This window comes from Anolis sagrei, chromosome 2, assembly GCF_037176765.1.
Source record: "Anolis sagrei isolate rAnoSag1 chromosome 2, rAnoSag1.mat, whole genome shotgun sequence".
Taxonomy (NCBI): domain Eukaryota; kingdom Metazoa; phylum Chordata; class Lepidosauria; order Squamata; family Dactyloidae; genus Anolis; species Anolis sagrei.
This window is the reverse complement of record NC_090022.1, coordinates 244977036-244998292: the sequence shown is the minus strand read 5'-3', so window position 1 is coordinate 244998292 and position 21257 is coordinate 244977036. Positions and strand designations below refer to the sequence as shown.

At 39.5% G+C, this 21257-nt stretch overlaps 1 protein-coding gene across 2 annotated transcripts; it reads left to right on the top strand.

Moving 5' to 3' along the window:
- The first annotated feature begins 1371 nt into the window (after positions 1-1371).
- Positions 1372-21141, top strand: DCP2 (decapping mRNA 2). Of its 2 annotated transcripts, XM_060761909.2 has the most exons (11): positions 1373-1518; positions 4745-4896; positions 6338-6465; positions 6789-6887; positions 8179-8331; positions 9478-9590; positions 9725-9835; positions 10366-10498; positions 11322-11423; positions 12938-12989; positions 14473-21141. In XM_060761909.2, exons 1-11 carry the CDS (start codon positions 1466-1468, stop codon positions 14628-14630), a joined length of 1254 nt encoding a protein of 417 aa, XP_060617892.1. In that variant the 5' UTR covers positions 1373-1465; the 3' UTR covers positions 14631-21141. The 2 variants fall into 2 exon arrangements, with proteins under 2 accessions (XP_060617893.1, XP_060617892.1); XM_060761910.2 differs by lacking the exon at positions 11322-11423 and having other exon boundaries at positions 1372-1518.
- The last annotated feature ends 116 nt before the right edge of the window (positions 21142-21257 follow it).

Sequence of the window (21257 nt, the reverse complement as noted above, 5' to 3'; positions counted from 1 at the left end):
GTGCTGGCTGATCTGGTTTAGCGGAAGTTCACCGGGCACGGACCTCTTTATCCGCAGTCTGATCTGTAATCCCATCAATAATAGCAAACCCTAAGGAAATTAAGGCCTTTCAGCCCATAAATATCATAGGGCCACACTGGAGAACTTGGGGTGCATCTATACTGTGAAATTAATGTAGTTTGACACCCCTTTAATTGCCATGGAATCATGGGAATCATGGCGAGGTAGAATAATAGAATCCTTGAGTTGGAAAAGACCTCGTAGGCCATTCAGTCCAACCACCTGCCAAGAAGCAGGAAAATCGCATTCAAAACACCTCTCACAGATGGCCATACAGTCTCTGTTTAAAAGCCTCCAAAGAAGGCACCACTATCACACTCTGAGGCAGAGAGTTCCACTGCTGAACAGATCTCACAGCACTCCTTGGCAGAGAAGGCCCCAGACCTTGTGGAATCATAGAATCATAGAGTTGGAAGAGACCTCATGGGCCATCCAGTCCAACCACCTGCCAAGAAGCAGGAAAATCGCATTCAAAACACCCCTCACAGATGGCCATACAGTCTCTGTTTAAAAGCCTCCAAAGAAGGCACCTCTACCACACTCCGAGGCAGAGAGTTCCACTGCTGAACAGATCTCACAGCACTCCTTGGCAGAGAAGGCCCCAGACCTTGTGGAATCATAGAATCATAGAGTTGGAAGAGACCTCATGGGCCATCCAGTCCAACCCCCTGCCAAGAAGCAAGAAAATTGCACTGAAAGCACCCCCGACAGATGGCCATCCTGCCTCTGTTTAAAAGCCTTCAAAGAAGGAGCCTCCACCACACTCCAAGGCAGAGAGTTCCACAGCTGAACAGATCTCACAGCACTCTTTGGCAGAGAAGGCTCCAGACCTTGTGGAACTACTACTCCCCATGTGAACATTTTCAGTTTTTACAGTTCTGGACAAGGAAGGCTCAACTTGTAATAAATGCCATAGTATTTATAATTTCTCTGTGTGGTAAAGACAGCTGACAGGAAAATATTAACTCATTTACAGGAGAGGTTCTGCCAATACCACTGACTGCCAAAAGACAAGTAAAGGAAGAGAAAAATCTGTTTTCTAGGGCAGTGTTCCCAAGCTTTGGTCCTCAAGGTGTTTTGGACTTCACTTCCCAGAATTCGTGACTTTCGGAGAACGTGGCTGGGGCTTCTGGGAAATGAAGTCCAGGACTTCCCCTCCTCTCTTTTGGCCGCCTCCCTCGGTCGCCCTTAGCAGCGGGCGGCTGATTGGACGACTGCTCCGGAGTCTGATTGGCCGCGCCGCACGAGCTCGCGCTGTCCTTCCCGCCCCTTCGAACAACGGCGCTTCCGATTGGCTGCTGGCCTCCTCTTCCCTTGGAGACGGAGCGTGGCCCCGCCCCCGGGCCCGTCTTGAGCGGAACCGCGGGCCCCGTTGCGTCGGGATGAGCTCGGCTGAGGCGTCTCCATGGAGACCAAGCGGGCCGAGATTCCCAGCGGCGTCCTGGACGACCTCTGCAGGTGAGGCCCCGCCGTGTCGTCTACACCAGGCCTGGGCAAACTTGGGCCCTCCAGGTGTTTTGGACTTCCACTCCCACCATTCCTCACAGCCTCAGGCCCCTTCCGGCTGAGGGGTAAAAGGAAAGGGCCTGAGGCTGTGAGGAATGGTGGGAGTGGAAGTCCAAAACACCTGGAGGGCCCAAGTTTGCCCAGGCCTTCTCTAAATGTTTGGGACCAGAAATGTTATACAAATATTCCAGATCCCCCCCCCCCTCATATGTTGGAATGTCAAAATCTGCTATGTACCCTCCATTCGTGCCTCTTCAAATTCTGCAGCACTGCTGGTCACAGCTGACCTCCAGCTGGAGCGATCAATTGCCAGGGCTTCCCAGTTCTGGGTGTCTATGTCAGTGTTTTTAAGGTTGGCTTTGAGCCCATCTTTAAATCTCTTTTCAGCCCGCAAACATTTTCCGTTCTTGAGTTCGGAGTACAGCAACTTCTTTGGGAGACGGTGGTTGGGCATTCGCACAACGTGACGGGCCCAGCGGAATTGATGGCGGAGGACCATCGCTTCAATGCTGGTGGTCTTTATACATAATCTATATAAATAAAAATGTAATGTTCGTTTGTGGGATTAACAGAACTCAAAAACCACTGAACGAATTGACACCAAATTTGGACACAAGACACCAAACAACCCAGTGTATGTCCTTCACTCAAAAAAAATGGTTTTGTCATTTGGGAGTTGTAGTTGCTGGGATTTATAGTTCACCTACAATCAAAGAACCCCACCAACAGTGGAATTGAACCAAGTTTGGCACACAGAACTCCCCTGACCAACAGAAAATACAGGAAGGGTTTGGTGAGCAGTGTCCTTTGGTTTTGGAGTTGTACTTCACCTACATCCAAACATCATTGTGGACTCAAATAATGATGGATCTGGACCAAACTCTACAAGAATACTCAATATGCCCAAATGTGAACACTGGTGGAGTTTGGGGAAAATAGAATCTTGACATTTGGGAGTTGTAGTTTCTGGGATTTCTAGTTCACCTACAATCACAGAGCATTCTGAACCCCACCAACAATAGAATTGGGCCAAACCTCCCACACAGAACCCCCACGTGAGCCACAGCAACGCATAGCAGGGGACGGCTAGTAAATAATAAATTGATTGTATCATTATAGTCCATAGTAGATTAAGCTGCTTGAAAAGCAGAAGTGTTACTGTCTCAACCATCAGTGTGGATTCAGGCAGGCTTTTAAAGAGGCAAGTGAGGTTTATATATCTGTGGAATTTCCAGAGTGGGAGAAAGAACTCTTGTCTGCTTGAGACAAGTGTGAATGTTGCATTTGGCTACCTTGATTAGCAAGGTGACATCCCACAGATATATAATCCTCACTTGCCTAGTTTCTATCAGACCTCTGAAGATGCCTGCCATAGATGTGGGCGAAACGTCAGGAAATCCCAGCCAGTTTACCAGCTGTTAGGAATTGTAGGAGCTGAAGTTCAAAACATCTAGAGGATGTTTGAGAAACTCTGGTCTAGAGACAGTGGCTACTCTATTGTTAAAAGAGTCAATTTGGGAAATAGCTGAATTTATTAGGAGGAGATGAGCTACCCTCTTGGGATTGAAGGAAACAAGTAGCCAAATTCTCACAAGTAGTATATGGGCACTTTGTTCCAGTGCATTTTGTTCTAGTGAACCCCTTCTATTCATTTGTGGGGACAGTGATCTTTTTCATCTTTTTCCTAAGAGTATCATGCACACTCTGTCCCTCAGGCTGGATCTAAACTGCCTTATATCCCAGAATTGGATTCCAGATTATCTTCTTATCCCAGATTATCTGGCAGTGTAGGGTCATATAATCCAGCTCAAAGCAGATAATCTAGGATCAGATCCTGGGATATAGGGTAGTGTAGATCCAGCCTCAGGCTATTTTGCACCCCAGTACTTCCAGTTCTGTGATAAGTAATAGACATACATAACAACAGATTTTCACTTGCATCATATTCCTAAAGAAAGCTTTGGGTAACTGTGAGTGGATTCTTGTGGGAAACTGTTTTAACATTTTCTTTGTTCTGTGCTCCGAACAACTGATAAGGATAAGTTGATTGGTGCCCCAAAACTGTGAACTTGGTCTTTTGGGAGAACTCAGACCCATTTGAAACTGGCTGCTGACACCATTTCCCAGCAGACACAAATAAATCACTGGTGTTTTGTATCTTTAAATCACGACACTCCATTATTAGATTTCTGTTTAATGGGTTATTAAATGTGCCAGCTAGGCTTAAGCAGTTTTCAGTGCTCCCACCAGAGTCTTGCTTTATCTGTAATGAACCATTATGGTGTTAACAGGCTGTAATAGCAATCTTTCCACTTCAGTCAGTGTTCCAGAACCATCTGTGATAATGAGAGCTCTTGCCTTCTGAATATTAGCACTGTACAACATGCTGATGTTAGCTAGTTCACTTCAGCTGCATTCTGGCAATAAGAAACTTAAACTGCTCCTTAAAAACATGAATACTGTACATTAGATCACTGAACCATACTCAGTCCAAAACAGCAATCTGGGAAGAGGACACCACCTCCCTCAGTTTTTTCTTTCTTTAGAAAGTTGTCCTGTAAAATTTAATCAACATAAACAGCATTTTGATTGTCACAGTATCATTTTGGTTACATATACAGGCAGTCCCTGGGTACAAACAAGAAGGTTCTGTAGGGTTGTTCTTAAGATGCATTCCTATGTAAGTGAAAACAGGTATTTTTAAAAGTATAACTCCAGCTAATTTCTTTGTTTAGTTTTGAACAGCATAGGGAAGGGTTAACACCCCCTTAACATTTGTTTTGCTGTCTGTGCCCCCGTTCACAGGAATTCACCTCATTTTCTGTCCCTATGACAATTGTATTTTGAAAATTTTGAGTTGTCATGGAAACAAGGATTCAGTGGATATACTCCCCCGCCCCCCATGAGAACTCTTCCAGGAGTGAATTTCCCTTCCTAGGGGTAGATTTTCTCTTACTTCCTGTTGTCTCACTCCATTTGTAATTAGAAGTTGTATGTAAATTGCGTGCTTGTAATCTAGAGACTACTGTACTTATATTTCTTAATGGTCTTTTCCAAATAATGTTTGTTTCTTTTGGGATACGTTTCCTTAGATTCTTTCTGATTTACAGGTTTTTAAAATGCTATTGCCAGTGGATAGCTATTGTATAACATTATTTTCCCTTTACTTCCTCAACAGTCGATTTATTTTGCACATTCCCAGTGAGGAACGGGACAATGCAATCCGTGTATGCTTTCAGATTGAACTGGCCCATTGGTTTTACTTGGATTTCTACATGCAGAACACACCAGGATTACCTCAGTGTGGGATAAGAGATTTTGCTAAAGCTGATATCCTTTAAATATTAATATAAGCATTGCTATCATCACTATTATTTATTTATGTTATATATGCTGGCAAATATGCTGTTATAAATGTGTATGTTATAGGAAAAATTGTTAAAATACTGTATAAGCAGGGTGTTTTAGAGTGTTTGCCTCTGTTGTTAAATATATTTGGTCAAGATTACGTACACTCCTTCTTCTCACTTATAGGCAAGGATAATACAGACATTTTTGAGAGCACCCAACAAGGGTTTGTGATCAGGATTTGGAACTTTTCAAATCCTTCAAGTTTAAACCCACATCTTGAGTTGGAAACTAACCAGTTACCAGATGGATATCTAAAGATATCCCAAATGCATCACACTTTTTATATGGCTGTCAGTAGTCAGAGTGAAGTATTGAGTAGTAGCTGACATTTCTGGAACATCTTTAAAAGGAACCCCACATGGAATGCATTATGAAAATCTAAAAAGGTGGACATCAATGCATGCTTGGCAGAAGCCTGGTCTCTTTCTTGAAGCAGTGGATTCAGTTGGGAAATTGCTTGAAGTTGATAATAGAGTTGTGGGCCAGAGCAGCTATCTCAGAATTCAGGAATAAAGCAGGGCAGACGGACTGCATCTCTGCCTTAGAACCCTTCCTTAATGAGAAGACTTTCACATTTAGAATAGGCAATTTTCCAGATAGATATTTCACTGAATGACATCAAGAGTTCTCCCTTAGTCAACAAACTCTCTTCCATTCCAGCCCAGTTTCAGACCCTTGGGTAAGATATCAGTGATTAACACACCCAAGCAATGAATAAGTAGAGATGGATGACCTTTGGAGATGCTTGTGCAAGTGTTAAATATCATAGGCAGAATTCAGAAGAACATTGTATACCCATTCTCAGCAAGGGTCTCAAAATTGTGATTTAAAACCTCCTTGCAGAACTGTCATACTCACAGAGGCTGTCCTGATGAATAGAGAGAGGCTACACTTATTTTCTCCCTCAGTACTCACATGTGTAATCAAATAGAACAATCAAGGCAGTTTTGGGCTTCAGATTAGGTTGAAACAAATTGAATTGTTACTGCTGCTTAGAGTAATTGCTTCCTTCAAGGGATCGGAGATATATCTGACCTTAGAAGTCACAGTTTCTGTTTCCACTGGTCATGTCACATTGTTAACATTCTTTTTTCTAGAATTTAGGATGAATATTTTGAAAATGGGTAAGAGGATGCCCTGTCCCTTGTTGACACTCATGTATATTAGTTTCGAAAGTCAGACCTCCAGCTGTGTAGTCTTCTCTTGCAAAGAGAACCATAATGGTTCAGATGGAGTAACACTATACATAGAACATTAAGTTCAGATGGAGTAACACTATACATAGAACATTAAATTGAAATGTTGTAAAATATGATATAACATGTTGTTCCCTGCAGCACTTTTCCTTGACTCTCTGTACTGTTCAATCATTGCCCTTTTTTACTGCCTCAAGGTGAAGATGTACAGAAGGTTTTGGATGAATGGAAAGAGTACAAAATGGGAGTGCCAACCTATGGCGCAATTATTCTTGATGAAAGCCTTGAAAATGTAAGTGTGGACCCTATGTGAAGAAAGAAAATTCTGGTAGAACAGAATGGACAGTGAATTAGATGTCAGCTTTTATGGCCAGTCTAGTCAAATGTGGCTATTTCAAAGCCTTTAGAAGGTTACTTTTCATATTTAAATACTAGTTTTATAAGAGTGAAAAGTGTCATGTCATGGTGAAGATTTATTTGACAGTGTCAGGGAAGGGTGTTTCAGCAATCTCTTGTCAATGCTCCATTTTCCCAAAACATTGCATTGGATTCATTTAATTCTTGTCTTTCTCGGCACCTAATAATATATTTAAATATTTGTTTAAATTTTTTCAGGTACTGCTGGTTCAGGGGTATTTAGCAAAGTCTGGTTGGGGATTTCCAAAAGGAAAAGTGAATAAAGAAGAAGCACCACATGACTGTGCAGCTAGAGAGGTGATTGAATTTTTTTGCTGTTGTCTGAACTGATGTGTTTGTGATGCTTTTTTTTTTTTTGGTTTTTGTCAGGAGCATCCTGTTGTGAGAGAATTGGCCGTCTGCAAGGACGTTGCCCAGGGGACGCCCGGATGATTTTTGATGTTTTATCATCCTTGTGGGAGGCTTCTCTCATGTCCCCGCATGAGGAGCTGGAGCTGATAGAGGGAGCTCATCCGCCTCTCCCCGGATTCGAACCTGCGACCTGTCAGTCTTCAGTCCTGCCGGTGCAGGGCTTTAACCCACTGTGCCACCGGGGGCTCCAGTTTGTTATGCTATTGTGCACATTCTTTGAAATATGCCAAGTTTATGTGCCTAGTGTAGCACTAGACAATTTGTTGCCCAGTCTTCTGTATCACACCAGTTTGGGTGGAATTTCCTTAATAAAACACTGAAAGAAAATGCTGATATTAGTGGATAGTTCAAACTAATGGAAACTGGATGCATCACACTTTTCTAAACTATGTTTGGTATGGAGACAATGCTGTGAGGTGCACAATATTTAAAATGCAAAACACTTATACCTAAGGTATAAAAAGTATATAAAGTATAGTGATGTTTGCAATAAAGAAACTACAGGCAGAAATAGAGAATGAGACCACAGTAGATTTGAAGGAATCTGTGGTTGAAACTATTCTGTTCTGCTGTGTTCTTTGTCTCTCCATTATCTGCTTAGCTGTTGAGATGAGGGAAGGGTGTAAAATATTCATTTCCAGAGGACGGGTATAAAAACCCCACTCCTCTTGCAGTCCAACTCAGCATCCCACTGCACGGGGAAGTACCCTCTCTCCCTTTGTAAGGGCCTCTTCTTCACTCCCCCACGTTACATTAAATGAATGCCTCTTTGAATTGTTTGCATTGTGAAGTACTTCTAAGAACAGCAGTTTTCAGTCTGTTCATTCATTCATTTCTTCTTTCACTGCAATACAGTTTGTGTTTGGCAGAATGCAGGAATATTTTAATTTAAAATACCCATGCTGGTATCCTTGAATTCCAAGGTTGACTGGCAGCCTCCACTTTTCAAAGGTTGCTATAGAGGTTGTTGAATGTTTTTGGGAGTTCTGAAATGTATATTTGTTTTTTTTCCAGAAACGTTCATTCTCTTAAAGCTATGGTGAGGGCTTTATGTTGCTGTTTACATATTACAGAGAAGGTTTAGAAGGCGTTGGGAAAATTTTTCATTTCTTTGCACAGGAAGTTTTAACTGCAGAGCATTTAAAATGTGAATGACAAACATGTCGTCTATTTCCAGGTGTTTGAAGAAACCGGTTTTGATATAAAGGATTACATCAATAAAGATGATTACATTGAATTACGAATCAATGATCAGCTGGCCCGCTTGTACATCATTCCAGGAATTCCAAAGGACACTAAATTTAATCCCAAAACAAGAAGAGAGATTCGGGTAAAGAATCCATTTTTAATTTTTAGGTATTTAACAATATATAGTCAGTCCTGAAGTTAAGTTGTTCTTAAACTGAGTTTGTGTATAAGTTGGAACAGATACATTTTAAAATGTAAATCCAACCAAATCTATCTATCTATCTATCTATCTATCTATCTATCTATCTATCTAGGCAAACTTTGGATAGCATAGGGAAGGGTTAACTTACCTGTGGTGTTTGTTTTGCCATCTGTGCCCCTGTTCAGAAGATTTCATCTCACTTTCTGTCCCTGTGATAATTGTATTTTGAAAAATTTGGCCTGTTGTGGAAACAAGGATTGATGATAAAGCTTCAGTGGAGACACATTTTTTCCATGATAACTCTTCCAGGTGTGAATTTCCCTTCTGAGGGGTAGATTTCACCAACTTCCTGTTGTCTCACCCCTGTTCTTAACTATGAGTCCTATGTAAGTTGGATGTTTGTAACTCAGGGACTGCCTGTATGATTATTACCATTGATAGGAACACAGCTAACAGTACTCCTATTTTTATGAGAGTGAGCAGCATGCTATGTAATGGAGCCACGCTGCAAAAGAGAATGGTTTTGAAGGGCATTTGTGGTGTGGTGAAGTAAGGAGAGGTAATATCGCATGTTTTAACCATTGTAATATTTGTGTAGTATTTGCAGGGAGTAAAGATCATTGATGTGAAGGGTAGTCTTGAGGTTTCCACTTGTGTGTGTGTGTGTGTGGGGGGGGGGGGGGGGGGTATGCCACTAAATCAGTCAGTGCCACTTTTCTGGTAATGGCAAAGTGGTTTCAAACATCTGCTCTGCTTTCCACGTAGGTCCAAATTTATTGCAGATTATTTGTGTGCTTCTGGAAAGTATTAAGATGTTTTTCTTTTTCTTTGTTTTTCTGTTTTTCAAATGACAGTTGGAATGGCTCTTGGCTTACATTTCTGGATTATGTGGTTTTAAATAATTGTTTTTAAATGGTATGTTTTAATCATGTGCTTAAAAATATATGTTGTTCTATTTTTATATGTACTTAAGGCATCAAATTGTACCTCTGTTGTAAGCTGCCCTGAGCCCCCTTTGGGGTGAGAAGGGCGGGATATAAATGTCGTAAATAAATAATAAATAATAAATAATTTTCTGTGTTTCAGAACATTGAATGGTTCTCCATTGACAAATTACCTAGCCATAGAAATGACATGACCCCGAAGTCCAAGCTGGGTTTGGCACCTAACAAGTTTTTTATGGCTATTCCCTTCATCAGGTATGTTCAGAATGAGGTTAAAAATGAATTATTTGTATTTCACTTCTGTACTTGGGGCAATTGTTGGTTTCCCTCCATTTTTAAAGATGGGGTGGATATAGCTTAGATCTACTATAATATTGCCTTCTTTACAGACTACTGAAAGACTGGCTCGCTCGACGGTATTGCGATTCCTCAGACAGTGACAATGGATTCTCATCTGCCAGGAGCAGCACACCACCCAAAGCCAATTCAGAAAAAACGAGGTAGCAGAGACTCCATAAATTGCTCAGATATAAGGATAGCAGCTTATAAATCAAATGTCTTTATAGTACATGAAATAAGTAAGTTGTTTTAGCTACACAATTGTTTTATTTTGTTTAAAGGTCAGGATAATAGGCCATTATCCTGACCTTTATAATATAAGGACAGAAATAACATTCCACTGCTTCATAGTTAAGACAGTGCTTTAAATGAATGCTGGGAAAATAAATGTAAGCATTCGAGTGCAGCTAAATGTTATCTAGGAGCAGACTTTTATCCTTGTCTTTGTTCAATGTTATTTTGTGTTAGTGATAAATACATTAAACCAACTTACATTTGAGCTGATCTTGCCAAAAGCAACTTCATTTTGCAGTTTCTGTGTAACTAGTAGTAATGCCAAAAATAAAAATTAAAAATCTAAAATATAATCGGTAGTAACAGTCTCATTAAAACAATTCGTCTTGTAGCTTTTTATATGACCATAATAATATTTTTAAAGTTTTTCTTAACAAAATATTTGTTCATGAATTAGATCAAAGCTCCATTACAGTCAGCAGGTGTTTCCAGATAGTTCTTCAGGAGACCAGTGGTCAAAGCAGCGGCAGTTGCAGCAACAGAAGCCAAGTAACAATCATTTTGAGATGTCTGATACCTTAAAACTAAAGGTCAGCTTCTTTTATATATATTTCATGTTTATTGTGAAATTGGTGATTCATGGTTAGGTATTTTATAACTTTTTGAATTTCTCAAGTTTTGAAATAGGGGGAGGCATTTTTGATAGGAAAGATGTATAAACTGCTGAAAACACAAATATAGTGCTGTTAGACCGAATATAGTGATTTTAATAATGGATGTAATTATTTTTATGTGTTTTTATCAATTGTATGTTTTTAAGGCCTTAAATTGTTGCCGATATATGAAGCCGCTCTGAGTCCCCCAGGAGTTGAGAAGGGTGGGGTACAAATATAGTGTGCGTGTGTGTGTATGTATATGTTTATGTATGTGTGTGTGTATATATATTAATGAAATCATGTTATAAGTCGGCCTCATGTATAGGCTGAAGGCGGGTTTGGGTGCCAGAATTACAGATTTTGATATGACCTGTGGATAAGTTGACAGTCATTCTGCAGAGAGCGGAAAACTTCAATCCTGCCTCAGGGTTGCCATTTCCTCACTAGCCATTAAAAAGGCCTGGTAGTGATGCCCAATAGAAAGAGCAGAGAGCCCAGTGCTTCCTTTAGGACAGACTAAGCTTTTGCCTTTTGCCACTCTCCTCAGAGAAGAGAATGGTTTCTTTTTTAGTAAGATTTAAGATACAATATTCCCATTGACCCATGGATAAGTCGACCCAGCTTTTATGGGTTGATTCCCCCCACCTCAATTTTTAGACTTATATATGAACATATAGGGTAGATGAGGTTACACTTACAACCTGCAGCCTTGGACCATTAACTTTCATCCTTTTTATGTCTGTTGTGGTTTGCTCAGAACCCACGCAGCAATGGTAGAAAACAATACCAAGATACACCCAATCAAAAGAAGAAAACAAATGGAGTTCATAATCAGCCAGCTAAACAGAGCCAAAGTCTGGTAAGATGTGCACAAAGATGAAGGGGGATTGTAAATGCAGTGAAATGCTCCAAGTTCTCACTTTCTTACATCACAAATACTGTATTATTAGTGGAGCTATGGGTTCGGAGACCCCTTCTCAGTATTGGTTTTGGGAAATTCCTTTTCACTAATTTGGCTGCAGACCTGTCCGGTCTTACCCCTAAGAAGTGTATTCAATTTAGGCCCCATCTAAACTGAGCATTTAATGCAGTTCAAATCTATCCTCAGACTGCGTTGGCCGGTCAAGAAACTCACACAAAAGTGTGCAAAAGAAAGCCCTTAATGCGTATCAGTATTCTGGAGTTTGTGTAAACCCCACTCGGACCTTAGGCTGATTCCAGGATTTCCTATATAATCATTTGCACAGGGAAACAATTTTCTTCACCATGAGTTTGAAACTGCATTAAATGGTCGGTGTAGATGGGGCCTTAGTCTGCGAGCAGATGGAGCATTAGGCATGACTCACTCGTCATCAGTAGTGTAGTTGAGGTTTTGTGTGAGCTTGAAAAGAAAGAGATGACACGTGCTTATTTGCTTCTCTCTGGATAGGTCTAGATATGTGTGAATAGATTAGCCTGCGGTATTTTTCCAGCAGGCCTTTGTTTGGTTTTGTTGTTGCTAGGCTATTTGAAAAGCAAAACGGGCTGGGAAGGGGTTATTCTGTTTTGGGAAGAGTTTGTGGCTCGGCTTGCTAGTATTTTGGTGGCACAAGTTGCTACAGGTCAGCTTTTGAAATCTGTACACAGTATTCTTTTATCTCTCCCAGCCGCATGAGACAACTGAATAGAGCCTAGAAGAGGCAGTGACTTATGGAGTTTCAAAGAAAACAGATCCATAAAGGTTCACAAACTAGAAGAGTGATGAAAGAAAGTTTTAAGAGACTGCAGGAGGGAGATGGGAAAGGGATCTACATTTTTTGGAGTTCAGAGAACCAAAAACTGCAGCTGCCTAATGACAGATCAATGCAATGCAAGTTTTGCGGGCCCAAAATAACACCTTTGACCATTAGCATTGTGGGTGAGGCCAAATGTGAAAGTAAAAGTGGAGTAAGTTGCACAGCGAGGATTGAGGATTCCAGTTGGAACCCATTTTGAGTGAAATTACCCTATTTCTTCAATTGTAAGATTCCATTGATTGTAAGATGCATCCTGATTTCCGTATCACCACCTCTAACAAAAATACATAACATACACCTGTGTTTCTAAGATGCACCCCATTTTTAGAGAAGTTTGTATAGGGAAAAAGTACTGTATTTACTTGAATCCAATGCTCACCTTTTTTTGGCTCAATTACTTTCCCAAAATTAGGATGAGCATTAGATTTGCATCATACGGTCCTCTTATTTCTGAGCAAAAGCCAAAGGGGAAGCTAGTTCAGGAACTTCTTTTTGAGGGACTTCATCTCTGATTTAATTGCCAGGGCTCAATGCTGTGCAAACTTGTGATGGACTATTATTTTTGAGAGTTTTGTAACATAATTATCTTCTCAATTAGAAATGTGAAAAGAAGTTAAATCCAAGAAGACTCCAAGATAATTTTGAAACAGGCAAGTATATTGATATTAGTGTTTTCAAGTATAATAATTGGTAAAGATGGTTTGAGGTTTTTTTTATTTTTAGAGAATGTTGTCATGAGACAGAAAGGTTCAGAGAGGTAAATCAACTACGCTTTACCGGACAACAATTAGTCATGGGCCATCATCCTCTGGTAATATTATGCTTTGTTTAAGCTAGTTTCCCAATATTTTCTGCTTATTAATTATTAATGGTGTTGTGGCCTTGGGCATGTTCTTGGAAGGAGAAATCCTGGTTTACTGGCCTTGGTGATTATGTCTGAATCAGACCGAATACTAGGAATCTCACCCAATTCTTATAGCTCCTTTAATTTTAAAATGTAATAGCTAACACAGGGATGGGTGTACATCTTAACTAAGGCTATATAAACTTTGAGTAATAAGCTCACTGACCCCAGGCTATATTTCTAATGGAATACAGTACTGTGTGTGAGCTGGGTGTTAATGGTTATTGTGTTATTTTTTTAAAAAACCCTAAAAATTACTCTGCTTGGCTGGTTATCATTCATATGAGAAAAAGAGCATCAAGTGTGAGGGTTATAGGGATTTAAGAACTAAAAGATCATCCTCCCCATTGCTCATGAATGTACGTTTGAGAGCCCTGTATTTGGCGACTTGAAAATGTGAAATTTTTGAAGCTGGTCTTGAATAATGTTCTTATATATAATACTGATATTGTACTATGCTAATTATACAATATATTGTATGAAAATATATATTGTAAGCCGCTCTGAGTCCCCTTCAGGGTGAGAAGGGCGGCATATAAATGCCATAAATAAATAAATAATTCCCAGTTTGGATGTGGGTGGCGATTTTTCCAGTGAAGTGGAAACTAAATTGCATATGCCTCTTCACAAGCTGTGCTTAATTAGACTTTCATTCTATATCTTGTATAGAGTGAATTTTGTCTGCAGTGTGGAATTGTCACTTATCAAACTACCAACACCAGCAAATTGGGGTGGGATAGGTATTGTTACAAAACCATGGTCAAAGAATTGGGGTACCAGTGTTGTCCAGTCATGTTACTTAGAGTTAGGAATATGAGCTTTCTAGTTGAGAGGTGCATAGCAGAATATTACATTCACAATCTATGGAATCTGCCTCGTAGAGAAAAATATGTAGTACAAGTAGACAGCGTATTACTGTTTGTACTTATTATGATCTAGTTTCAATTTATTACAATATTAGTTAATCCAACTAGGCCTAAAAACAATGGGTCTTCTAATTTAATGTGGAACCACTGCCTCAATTACTGATTTTTCTTTTTGCCGTGTCAGGAGCGACTTGAGAAACTGATTGGAAACTCTTAACATGAATCCTGTAGGTTCAATGCCTTTACTCTAGTTCCAACTAGAAATTCAGTTTAGACTGAAAGATCTTTTATTGCCCTTTTAATCTGAAAAGCAGTTTTTATTTTCCTAATTTTGAGAGTTGCTTGTTTCTCTTTTAAATGTAGACACAACCTATGACGTGTGCTGCGTGAATGAAGATCAGCTCCTGGAACACGGACAATCAGTGTCATGCAACGGCCATTGCAAATCCTCTTTCTCCTCAGAAGCATTTTTGAGCTTCAAGTTTGATCATGATGCTATAATGAGAAGTTTTGATCTCTGACGCATATTCACTTGCACAATTCTGCCAGAAACTTGGTATGAAACAGTTTTCCTAAAATCCAGCCTTTATCCTTTCTCAGGTTTCGAAGCATTGCAGGGACCCAGTGATGGGCTGGAAGGCTTTGTTCTCATTGCAACATGGGAGCGGCACCACATAGTGTTGCACTTTAAATACTGTACAGCTTTTGCCTGCAAAAATGCTTTCCAGTGTTTCATTTGCTAGTTCTGAACTATGCATTACAGGGCATTTTTTCTCATTTGTTTGTTTTTGTTTTATGTATAGATTTTAGAGAAGTGCTTTAGCCGTAGAGATGTACTAACCTTTTACACACATACACACACACACACACACACACATTCTGATGCATAGTAAATCTTTCATTTCTGAGCTCACAAAAGTGTGGAAAGTCATGTGAAATGCAAAATAATAATGATTTGGCTCTCCTGGGTTTTGAAGCCATTCCCCCTTCCCCCCTTGAGCCTCTTTTTTGATTGTATGGGAAATTTTATATGGTCGTGTTTTGAAATGACATTAACATCATGAAATGCCAATTCATTTCAGTAACTGCTTTTCTAGGTCCAGTGAGATATGCTAGTGGTATAACAATGTGTCCGATTTGGCTTCCTTATCCTAATTTAGTTGTTCTCCTCCCATTGAAATGCCTAATTGAGTGGAAGCACCTATATTGATGATGCAGTGTGGAAAAATGTGGGTTTATAGGAGATCATTTAGGCATATAGAACGTAAGCTAACATTTTAGGAATCTAAAAAGAGAGACAGGGATCTACCATGTGACAGGTTGCATCAATCAGGGCAGAAGATGCATGTGGTCTGTTTTGCCAGGTTTTTCACCTTTGTGGAAAGTCTTTGCATGCTAAATCTCATCCCCGAGAGTAAGGGAAGAGGGATGATAGCCAAGGTTATGGGAACAGTGGACTCAAAGCCTCTGCCCGACCTCTAGAGTGCTTACTTTGGGATTTCTGCTTCTGCCAGTGGCATCCATCTAATGGAGCTGTCTTCTGTTGGCAGAGGGGCATCTCTGCCCCATCTTAACCCTCTTCAGTAGGCAGCACCAGAGAGGACTGCTCTGTTAATTAGACTTTCCAAATATGCACAATGCTTATAGGTTTTTTTGCCCCACTAGGCTAATATATCTGTTTGATTTAATATTGAGTTTGTGCCCAAATAATTATAACAATGCTCGAAACTCAAAAACGAATGAAATACCCAAGAATTGAGCCTGTGAAACACAGTTGTGGCAAAGAATGCAGGAACATCCTTTATTTTGTAGCTGTCATGAGGGCATGTGCATCTGGGCAAATGTAACTTACTATAGAGCTAATTTCCCAATAATTCACTGCCCTGTGTGTCAGGTAGAGACAGTGAAATTCATATTTAAAATCATTAAATTGTGGATCTTTGTGACTAGGAAAGAAGCTCAAATTGCCTTCAAAATGAATTCAGTTTTAATTATAGGCCATTTAAAAATGGTTGAGTGGTAAACTTATCCTAGTGATTACGTTTTTCTGTGACATCTGGTATTTATTCAGAGCAATTCGTTGATTGTGCTTATTTGTCAAGAGAAAGACAAAAGAGCTTCTAATGGGTTGAGATGATACTCTTCCCCAGTTTACCATTTTGAGTGGAAATCTCTTGTTACTATTCAGTGCTGTTTTGTTTTCTTTTGCAGTAAAAGTGCCTCTTATAGTAACTTGTTTTATTCACAGCAAATTGGATTTTTAGTCTGCTTGAGCCAGTTTTCCCCCAAAATGTAGCTTGACTTCTGAAGAATGTTACTATTTGTGCTACTTCCTTTTGTTATAGATAAGAGGAACATCAAGGCACTTACGTGAATTTAAAATATGAAATAAATTGTCTTACGTGAGGATTTAAATGGCTGAAATAACTTGAGTTGTAGCCTCAAAGTGTATGTGCATATGGAGAAACACACTATGTTAAATAGTATGCAAGCCCTGTCCTAGTTTCTGGATATACAATGTGTAATTGTCCTTTTGCAAAGAGTGACTTCTTTAACAAAGGCAACATTTGGCTTCTTCACTGAGCATTTCTTAGAGGCTGTAGAAAACTAACTTGGGCTTATTAACTTAGTGTTAAGTAGATTAAAAATGGTAAATATGCAATAATTGTTTTTACAAGGCACCACATATACCATAATGTGCTCCTTCATTGTATTGCTATCAGGTGGGTTCCTGGGTGCCCTGCACTGTGAACATTTCAGGTTGTTTAATTTTTTATTTTGTAATGGCATGTCTTGTTTTATTTTGCTCGCAAAACGTTTAAATGAATAATTTTATACTTTTATATTCCAAAGTCCATGCATAAAATTTACCTACATTGCTGGAAAGCTGTGAAGAAAGGGCAAATGTGGTAATGGTATTGACATTTTATTTCTCTGAAATGGGCATTTTAAAGGAGATTAATAAATGAGCTGTGAATAGATTTGATCTTGACAGAAATGCTTTATTGTCTGAACATTGGGCACTCCTCTCACATGCTTTTTGAGGGAAATGTGACAGCCCCTCATGTGCTGCTCCTAGCTGAATGGTGAGTGTCATATGATCCTTTTTGAGTTCAGCTATTTCTGCTACAAAAGAAGAAAAAAGTTCAGCAGACAAGGCTTTGAGCAAGATTTTTAGGAGGGGATGTTAATGTTCCTGGCAGATCGTTCATGTATGTGTGTGTGAGAGTGCATGTGCTTGTGTACTATTTAGTAAAAAGTTGACCTTTTTATACACATGGCTGCTCTGTTAGGGCAATCTTTTCAGCTCATGAAGACTCTGGTCTCCCAACAAACTTGCATGCTGTTGAAAGCTTCTATATCCTCTTTGGAAAATCAGTCTAGAGGAGACAGAAGCAGAGTTTGATTTTTTTGTACTGTTCTTAACTTTTCCAGAGATCGCACGCAACCTTTGAACATGCGAGTGCCAACATTAGCAGCTTGCACTGCAGAACTGTAATACTCAGTAGCACAAGTTCCTTTCAGTCCAAATGTGTGTCTTGTGCACATAGTAAACTTCGTGTATGTATTAGCTCTCTGCCTCTCTCGTGGGGATTGTGTACAACTGCTACCATGTAGACAGAGCTTGATTATTGTCACAGATTAGGAGGTGCCAAATGGGTTCACGAGCAGGAACTTAACAGCAGCTTCTGCTTTGACTTTTGATGCAGAGAAGAAGCAGAAATGCAAGTGCCTCTTGTTCCATTTTTGCTCACTTGAAACAGCATATTTATGTTTCTTCTGCCGGGGAATAGAAACTATTCTGAGTGCTAGTACAAGAGCTTGAGTGTTTCTAAGGAAGACTTGTAAATTTTATGTCTGCAGCTTAAGCATGTTAGGATTCTTATTTTTTGGGAAGCTATTTAATTGTTAACTGTCCCATTCCGCTGTATTGCTTCTGCTCTCCTACATTTAAAGTATTTGCATATTACATTGATTCATTGTGCACTGTGAAGGCATCCTTAGAGGAAAGCCATCTTTTACTGAAATTTAAGTTGTCTTTTTATACATATGTAGCTCTGTCTATACCAAGAAGGGAAAGATAAAAATACAAAAAAAATCAGTTGTACTCACTGATAAATCTGATATGTCTTGTCTGCGTTCACTCTGTTTCCAAATTGGCTATCAGAATCAAATCACCGAGATAGTACTTTCTTACTAACTTCATAATTTGGACTATATCAAGTGGCTTGATAAGTTAAAATCAACACCGATTTTATCTATTATTCTAGAGAAGACAGTGCCCAGGATCCAAAATGACTTATAGGTATGCAACAACTCCTCCCCATCCATTTAAGTAGCAGCATCCTGTTACATATTAAACATTGTTTTTTAAAATGGAGTGTTGCAAACGCAATCTGGTCTATGTAGGTGTGTGTGCTGATTTAAAGTAGAAAAGTTTTTACAAGCTCCTAAATTCAGCTCCTAGAACTGGTTTGCTTTGGTTTAACTAACCTCACCAACCAGTCTATGGATTTAAGCCTAAGAACTGCAATCTTAGGTCACTTCAAGACAGAAATTTATCATGGGAGAAAATGGGTTAAAGTAACCTGTTTTCTCCCATGTTGCTGTGCACATGGGCATCAGGATGTCCTGTGCATTGTCCCCATTGTAGCACAGTAACAACCAAGCTACAATGAGGGCATCCCAAATCCCCCCTAAAACCTTTAAAATAAAAGAAACACTTTCTGGGCCGAAATTAGGCCTTTTGGCATCTTTTTGGAACGTACCAATGTAGTGCCAAGAGATGGGGGTACAGGAGCGATTTGCCCCTACCCCTTAGTACTACATTGGTACATTCCAAAAAGCATGCCAAAAGATCTAATGGTGGCCCAGTATGTTTTTGTTTTAAAAGTTTTAGGGGGAGGATTTGGGTAGGGGTTGGTTCTGTCTTCACTTCTCCAGGCCCATGGGACCTGAAGAAACAAATTGGGTTGTGCGGATTGACCCCTTGGTAATCCCAGGACTAATGAGGAGTCAGTCCCCACAGTGCCCATACTTCGTTAGACACGAGTCTTTGAGGAAGACCCGGACCTAATAGGAGTCTTGAATTAATTTGGTTTTACCAGAGATATCGTTTGGATGCCTCTGGTAAAACTGCGGGAGGGTCCTGCATTATGGGCCCTGTCTGGATGGGCCCTGAGGGTTTTTTTTAATGAAGTAAAAATAGTATTCAGTATAGTCACTGTAGTTAAACTGTTACAGCATACTGTGGTTTGAAAACATAAGACCGATATCTTTTCTGTAGACCAATGTTATTAAAAGGGAAGTTGTAGATCAGATCAAGAAAGAAGATTTAGTTTTTCAACAAAGAATTTTATTACAACAAGCAATACATCAAAGCCAATGTGAGGCACATGTGGTCCTCCAGATTTTATTGAGTTGCAACTGTCATAATCCCTATGTATCTTAGATAGTATTGAGGGATAATGGGAGCTGCAGTTCAAAATCACCTGGAGAACATGTTCCCTCATCCCAGCTTTATAGAAAAGATTAAAGTATGTTACCTTGTAGAGTCAGGTATCTAAAGCATATCATGGTAACAGGTGTGTGTTCTTAGTGAAAAGTAGTTTATTCTTCAGTGTTGGGTGGCTTTAGTAAAGCATAACAAACATTTTAAATGGTGTGTAGCATGAATGCATTTTAACAAACTCAAATGTGTTTGTTTAACCCAGTAGTTCTCAACCTGTGGGTCACCAGATATTTTGGCCTTCAACTCCCAGAAACCCTAACAGCGGGTAAATTGGCTGGGATTTCTGGGAGTTGTAGGCCAAAACACCTGGGCACCCACAGGTTGAGAACCACTGGTGTAAATATTGTGAGGGTCTGTTTACTGAAAAAGGACTTTAGAGCAAGTGGTTGCTTTATATATGGGTGGTGTGCAAAGTATCATAAATTACAATTATAATGAAGGTATTATAATTATAATTATAATTATAATACCTTCATAAATTATAATTAAGGTCCTATCTGAATATTGAAATTAATTTATAATGTTCTGATACAATTAGTTAAACAGGCTAGATTTAAACCTAGAAATATCTAGATAAGCTTTGATGGAAGCTGCAAGGCAGGTATTGGCATGGTCAGTCTTTGGATTAGGAATCCAATTTCTTCTGCCGTATTTGTAAGAGCAGATGTTCTTGATCTCAAATGGAGACAGGAGCAGTGACTGAGCTCTCAGATATATATTTCTTGCTGTATTTGTTATAGGAATTAAAAGTTCTTTTTTCCCATTTGTTGGGGGACATACAGTAGTTTGAAATTGGTTTTGAAAGTACATTGCTCGATGCTGCCTAGTCTTCTCATGTATGTATGGTTATTTGGCAATTTCCTTTTTTATTAATACTACTTATGTATTTTTTTAAAAAAACAAATGCTTACCGCTAAGATGTGTTGGACTTACAGATAACTGTAATGATATGAAATGTGATTACTTTCTAGAATTGGAAATTAGTTTTTGCTGCCAGGTCAATAATTGTATAAAAGCCTGCAACCCGCATTGCTTTGCCTGGCAGCAATATTTGTTTGTATTGTCAGTTGAAACCTTGTTCAAGCATTATGAATGAACAGGGAATTTGAGCATGTTTGGTGGAGATGGCACAATACATGTATAGTCCCCGGTGCCTGCAGTTTCTTGCCACATTTTATTGAACAGCTTAGAAACCACCTTGTTGTTTTTATTGGAACTCCCGATTGAAGGGAGGTTCTACAGACACACAAATCCCCCCACAAGTCCCCCCTTTAGACTTTTCTGCTGAACACAGACCGTGGTGAACATGGGGATGTCAGGTGTTGAAAGTGGTGCCTGTGCACTCTACATGAGTTGTGGCTTCAACAAGACTACACTGAAGCATTTTTCAGAGTTATACCATGTGTTGATTAAAAATTGTAAAATTGGAATTTGGCATCCACTAAATGTGAGGATGGAGAGACAAATTTGATAACATCTGTCACATGAGCATTGTACTGAATAAATATACAATGCTTCTACCATTTCTCATTAAAATGTTGATTTCTTGTGCAATGTTTTTTTGTAAACAAAAGGGGGAGTACATAATAATATGTTAGGAAAGCACATTCTTATCCTAAAAGTGGGCAGTAACCTG